At 36.7% G+C, this 7242-nt stretch overlaps 1 protein-coding gene across 1 annotated transcript; it reads right to left on the minus strand.

The window, feature by feature from the left end:
• Positions 1-347: 347 nt before the first annotated feature.
• Positions 348-6581, minus strand: LOC131931027 (putative methyltransferase DDB_G0268948). Its single transcript, XM_059287709.1, has 7 exons — positions 6567-6581; positions 5372-5590; positions 4742-4905; positions 3212-3320; positions 2166-2263; positions 1029-1160; positions 348-444 (listed from the first exon to the last, which is right to left on the minus strand). The coding sequence occupies exons 1-7, from the start codon at positions 6579-6581 to the stop codon at positions 348-350; spliced, it is 834 nt and encodes a 277-aa protein (XP_059143692.1).
• Between the last annotated feature and the right edge of the window lie 661 nt (positions 6582-7242).

The raw sequence follows: 7242 nt of genomic DNA on the forward strand, positions 1-7242 counted from the left end.
TGGACGGCGTGGCCTAGCGGTAGAGAGCTAGACTGTTAACCCGAGAGTCTGGAGTTCGAATCCGGGTTCAAATAAGTGGGAACATCCCTGAGTCCACCCAGCTCTGATGGGTACCTAACTCGCGTTAGGGAAACAAAGGCGGCTGGGCATAGTGCTGACCACACTATCCTTTCATACGCAGAGTTCTTCTGAAACAGAAGAACTCTACTTCATCTGCCCAAGTTGTCTTGTGCACGAAAATAGAAAATGATTATCATGATGATGATGAATAAACCAAATGTTTAATGTTCTCCAGGAACTGTTTGCGCCAATACAAGAATAGTTTTCTCTTGTTGTCTTAGTAACCGTTAGTTCCGACACAGGATGACGAAATAGTACCAGCTGACCTTCACCTTGACCGGTTCAATCAAGTGATTAGAAGATTTTCGGAAGATTTCCTCAAGGCTAGGAAGAAGGGGGAGTCAAGTTAAATTACATGTCACAAACAAGTCAACCAATCAAATAAATGTCACAAACAAGTCAACCAATCAAATAAATGTAACAAACAAGTCAACCAATCAAATAAAATGTCACAAACAAGTCAACCAATCAAATAAAATGTAACAAAAAAGTTAACCAATCAAATAAAATGTAACAAAAAAAAGTTAATCAATCAAATAAATGTAACAAACTTCTGGTTGCCCTATCTAATACTTTGCTAGCAATAGACGCCATGTATGCCTACTCTTAGAAATTGATCATATCTTATGCGACGGCGTCGCTGGGCTTGAGTCTATAAAATGACTTCACCCAGCTCTAAAGGCTCTAATGGTGAATGCCACACGTTGAGGAAACCAAGGCGGCTGTATATATGTGTATATATATATATATATATATATATATATATATATATATATATATATATATATATATATATATATATATATATATATATATATATATATATATATATATATATATATATTGATAAGCACCGACTCAACCTACCTACAGACTCGGCTCTAGGCAGTCTAACTAGGCTAACTTACCTCTGTTTCATCTCCGCTAGAATATCCCTGTCTGGATTATCGTCTGCAAACAACTTTGTGTAGTGGAAGCTGGCCAGGTAACCCACAATCCCATCTAGCGTCAGCTCACCTGTCTTGATGATGTCATCGTGTCTAAGCAGGTGGGAGGGAGACGTTCGGTCATAGCCAATCAAAATGTCGTTTATTGCCATTTTTATTTTCTCAACCAGTTAAAATAATCTCTTTAATTTTTTTATATTTATAATTCAAAATAGCAGCTAAAATGAGCTTATTTTGGCGCCCCTAGGGTCGGCGCCCTGGGGCATATGTACTCCCCCCCCCCCCCCCCCGTCGCTACGCCTCTGGCCAAAATGAGCTACATTTTAATGATTATAACTAAACTCTCTGATGTTCTGGGTGTTCTTTTTTTTTTTTTGCCATTAAAATAATATTCTCCTAAATCAGTGGTTCTTAACCTTTTTAGAGGTACCGAACCCCGTTTTATATTCGCAGTCACCAAACCCTTGTTGATAGTTGTGTCGTCCACAATGAAAAAATCCGATCGTGAATCATATGATTGGGATGTGTACCTTGATCTTCACCGAACCCCTGTGATTCAAACGAACCCACGTTTAGAATCACTGTCCTGAACCCTAAAACAACATCATCAGATCCTTGTAGTCTAATCAGACCCTGGATGTCTAAACATCCCCGGTTTAGTTATTCAAAACATGTTCAGGGTCTGGTAGTCTAAACATCATCAGGCCATGGTATAAAATTAAACATCTTCATGCAGAAGCGTAGCGATGGGGGGGGGGGGGGGGGGCAGGGGGGACATATGTCCCCGGGCGCCGACCTTAGGGGGCGCCAAAATGGGTTGTAAAAACAAATTAAAATGTCAATTTAGCTGCAATTTTGTAGTTTGGGGGGGGGGATGCAAATCGAAAACTTGAGGGGGGTGCAAATCGAAAAGTTGAGGTGGGGGGCGCCAAATTGAAAGTTTGTCCCCGGGCGCCGGGGAGGGTCGCGACGCCTCTGTCTTCATAGTATTCTAAACATCACCTGAATCGGTAATTTTCCAAGTATGAATAACAAATCGATAACATTATCCAAACTAATTTGCTTCACACACCATTTGATCACACAATGTCCACTTACTTCCTGATATCCCTAAACGGGAACTCCAGCAAATGAAACTTATCCAGAGCTTTGCGGACGTGTGACGTAACGTACCCTGAGAAGATGGTCGACTGCAGCTAGTGAGTAGAATTGAGGCCACATGTACTCACACAATAATCCCACACAAATTAAGTTATGAGGTGTTGCATCACTCCTAGACAATGCCCATTCGGGCAATTGTCGCATTCGGGCGTTTATATAGGTGGTTGTAATTCCGGGCGTAAAGCCGAAGCAGCAAGTCAAAAATAGCCAAATAAAGTCCATGTATCAGGCCCCAATGGGCAAGTGTTTACAATACGAATTGGCATTAGCTGATTCGCAGGAGCTGCCGTATTTGGGGCTATTAAAATTTTTGCTAACTAATCCATTTTTTTTTTTAACTTTTTTTTTTCTACGTCTCGCATAATAATGCAATTTAAATGTAAACAACGAATCCATTAGTATTTATAAATAAATACAGACAGAAAAGTGGAGTCAACGAAATTTAAGGCGGTCAAGATTCAACAATAAATAATCAATGTTAACTGTAACAAAAAATTTATTTCGTTTACGCCTGGGTCCTCGAAAGTAAACTGTAATTTGGCCTTGGTTATCTATCCTTTTGTTATCGCCCTTAGTCGTCTGAGAGTCATTCACTCTGGCCTTATTCGTAAATTATATTCGTGAACACTAGTCTTTGTTATCGTTCTTAGTCATCTTTAACTTAATCTGTGATGACGATGTTAATAATAATTGGAAAGGTATATTCTGAAATTTTTATTAGAGAACAAACTTATTCTGTTCAATGTTGAAATGGATTCGCTGCATTAGTACTGGGTAATTTTACTTTTACAAGATTTGAACTCGAGCACACTAATTAGTTTCCACCTCACATTCTAACGCTCACACACACACACACACACGTGTTCACAGACACACACACAATGAATTTTGTAACATACTAACGCTCACACTCATACACACTCACACACACACATGACCACCCACTCTGATACACACATATACAGTAAATTTTTTGACCATACCTGAACGATGTAGGCACGGACCTCTGGGTGCTCGAAGTTCTCGTGAAAAAGACTGTAGACTGCCAGGGTACTGTCTGGTTTCAGGACACGTCTCGCTTGGCTGAAAACTCTGGGGGGAAAAGGCTTTTTGTAACAAAGTATAATGATAGAGCTACGGGAGTGAAAATACAGTAACGTTTTTTACTGGCGACCACTGGTGTTTCTTCCAGACATTATTCTCTGGGGGTACTTGAAATTTCCGGGGGGTGGACTAGAATTTCTGGGGGGGGGGGGGGGGGGTAAAAGTAAATATCTGTATAAATTCCATTTCGTTCGTGGGGTAGTCCTTCTTCGGGATGGGAGGGAGCGGCAGATGCCTGGAAGAAACCTTGATGACCCCCTCCCCCTTCCCTGTAATGTATCACGCTAAATCTAATATATAAAGCCAAATCTAATATATAAAGCTCAATTCTGTATGTACTAACATGTAATAAGTTTGTTTGTTTGTCATTGACATACTTCCATGGATTTAAGTGTTAGATAGTTAAAGTCCTTATGGTCTAAATTTATGAGTTAAAAAATTAATATTGAAAGTTTTGGGAAATAATTTTCATTTATCAAACTGAAAGTAATAATTTTCGGCATGTTCATTAAACACAAGTTCTAAAAAATATCATCTTTTACAAAATTTCTAATTATGTTTTTATTTAGTCCTATAGCACTTACTTCCCTTTGATAAATTAGGGAAACACAATTACTTCCCTTTATAAAACCATTGCATTGGGGGAAAAGAATTTACTTTTTATTACTTTGTTTTGGTGTTGGGAAAAAAAATAATTACATAATTAGCGGGGATTGATCAAGTGCAAATGTTGTAGGTATTTTACGGATAAGCTTGGAGTATTATAATTGTTCATTAAATTGAAACAGGCGCGTTCGTTTAAGTGAGTGCAAAAGACTATGAATAAGTTGGGGTACTATAGTCGTTCATTAAGCTAAAACAGGTGATTCCGCCCCGGGCGTTTATGTTCGTGTTAGTGTTTTCTTTGTGTTTAGGTGGGTTTGCGTTAGTGGTTGCGTTTTGATTTGGTTCGTTTTTGTTCTTTCTTTTTTCGCTTTTGTTTGTGTTTTTTTCTTTGGGTTTGTATTTGTGTTTTTGGTTGGTTTTGCGTTTGGATTTGGTTTGTTTTCGTTTGCTTTTTCGTTGTTTTCTTGGGTTGGTATTGGTGTTTGTGGTTGTGGTTGGGTTTGTTGTTAGGTTTTTGTTTTCGTTTGCTTTTTTGTTTGTTTTTTCTTTGTGTTTGTATTGGTGTTTGTGGTTGTGGTTGGGTTTGTTGTTAGGTTTTTGTTTTCGTTTGTATTTGTAATTGTGTTAGCGTTATGTTTGTGTTTTGTTGTTTTGGTTTTGGTTGGTTGTGGTTTGGGTGGGCAATGCCGGGGTTATGATGATTACTAAACACACAGGTAATGGTCTTTAACAGAAATGTTTTTCACAGAAGCCAGAGCAGGGCCTGGCCGGGACGGCTAGTGTAAATATAATTATGCTCCTACTTTTTATAATTCATCCAATGTAGGGCGGATGCCACGGTAACCAGATCCACCGTCTTGTCCCCCAGAAAGTTGAGGTCTTCGGCGTAGGCGACCTTGTAGTCTAGGTTGGGGACGTTTCTTGGAAGATTAAACAGTTGGTCTTCGCTGACGTCTAACCCTGTGACCTGCGGGTGTAGTGGTTAATTAAAATCCTTTATTGTTCTAGACTAAAGCTTTTAGCGTTGCCAGCTAATATTTGTAGATGACCAGTGGCGGAACTACAGTGCCGCCAGACCCCGCAATAACAACTGAACTTTGGGTACTCAAATTATTGCTTTTACAAATATTCCGGATAGACATACTGCTGATTAAAAATTGCAATACAAAAACTAATTATGCTAACGTGGGTCATCTACAGTGGCGGAACTAGAAAAAAAGGGTCACCCCGCAAAAAATATTTTGGGTCCCCCCTCCACCCCTCTAAGTATATATATATATATATATATATATATATATATATATATATATATATATATATATATATATATATATATATGCATGCGTTAGTTCACCTTGATATTTCGAATTTTAGGTAAGGAGACGAAAAAGCCAATACAATATTAAAACATTAAAAATACTTTAAACAAATACCTGCTGGAAGTATTTGGTCAGGGGCAGAGTACTCTGACCAGTCCCACAACCAACATCAACAGCGAGTAGTCTCTGGTTTTGTGGTATTTCTGAATGGTATGCCAGGATTTTCTCGTAAATCTCCTGGGGGTAGGTGGGCCTGTGGGTCGCGTAGATCTGGGCAAACTTCTCTCCCTTGTGGAGATCTTGAGGGATGTCGTCAAACTTGGACGGCAAGTCCTGGTGGGTAAAGTTCTCAAAATATATTTTTGGACGGCAAGTCCTGGTGGTAAAGATCTCAAAATAATTTTTTGGACGGCAAGTTCTGGTGGTAAAGTTCTCAAAATAATTTTTGGACGGCTATTCCTGGTGGTAAAGTTCTCAAAATAATTTTTTGGACGGCAAGTCCAGGTGGGTAATTTCTTCAAAAAAATTTGGGAGAGCAGAATTCCCTTGAAATAAATTAAAGAATAGCTATTTCGCATAAAAAAAATATGTAGAATTTATTTCGATTGAAATTAATAGGGACGATAATTTCGCTCGAAATACATCAAAGAAAGTTTTAGTGCTTTAAATGAATTAAGGAAAATGGATCTCCCTTTAAATAAATTAGGGTAAAGAAGATGTCTCTTGGAATAAATAAGACAGAGTTGATATCGCTTGAATTAAAATAATAAATGACTATTTTGCATGGAAACAAATCAGGTAGAGTTGATTTAAATAGAAATAAATTAGGGGGAGTTTAAATCGCGTGAAATAAATAAGATACAAACAAATGTATTTAGCTTGAAATAAATTAAGGAGAGACTCTTCGCTTCAAACAAAAATATGAGAGTTGCCTTTGCACTTATAGATTATTTCCTTAGAAATAAAGTAGAGTAGGACTATTTCGCTTTAGATAAATTAGGGAGTGATGATATCGCATTAGATAAATAAGATAGAATGCAATTGATTTCGCAGGAAATTAATTACTGAGATATTATCATTTAGCTTGAAAATATACTAGGGGAATTCGATTACGGTTTAAATATATTGGCGAAAGTTGTTTTCGTTTTTAAAAAATACTGAGAGTTAATAACACTGTAAATTATTACGTAGAGTTGATAACGATTTAAAATTTGACGGAATATTTAATTTAGCATTAAAGTTTCCTAAAAATAGGATTTCGTATAAAAATTAATAATTAAAAAAAATTAAAATTTAGCAAATAAAATACCTTAATATGCTCCATTGTGATTGAAAAGTTTTGTAAAAAGATATAATTAAAATACTTTTTAGTTGCGTTGAAAATAAATATATTGAAAACAATCGTAATTAAACAAGGAAGGTAGAAAACCAACATCAATTATATAGTCAACATAAAATTATGTCAAACCAATCAGCAACATAATGTGTCATGAAAATTGTTAAGCAAGATGTTACCTTCCTTCCATGCAGTGGCGTCGCTAGGTCGGGTGTCACCCGGTGCGGCACATCGTGGTATCAACCCCCTCCTCAAGAAACAAAGTATATATATATATATATATATATATATATATATATATATATATATATATATATATATATATATACATACATATACATATATATATATATATACATATATATATATATATATATATATATACATATACAAATATATATATATATATATATATATATATATATATATATATATGTATATATGTATATATATAGAGAGAGAGATGTGTGTGTGTCTGTGCCGGCCTACATAGGCCTGTACTTTAAGTATATGCCACATACGCGAACATGTATGTGTATAAGCTTTAATCTATGCAGACCCAATAGTAACGATGTTTATCTATAATCTGTTAATAATATAGATGGATGTAGGGGTCGTCCATAAATGACGTCACACTCGTAGGGGGGTC

This window comes from Physella acuta, unplaced genomic scaffold (genome assembly GCF_028476545.2).
Source record: "Physella acuta isolate Inbredline_101_S28 unplaced genomic scaffold, ASM2847654v3 ptg001877l, whole genome shotgun sequence".
In the NCBI taxonomy this organism is placed as follows: domain Eukaryota; kingdom Metazoa; phylum Mollusca; class Gastropoda; family Physidae; genus Physella; species Physella acuta.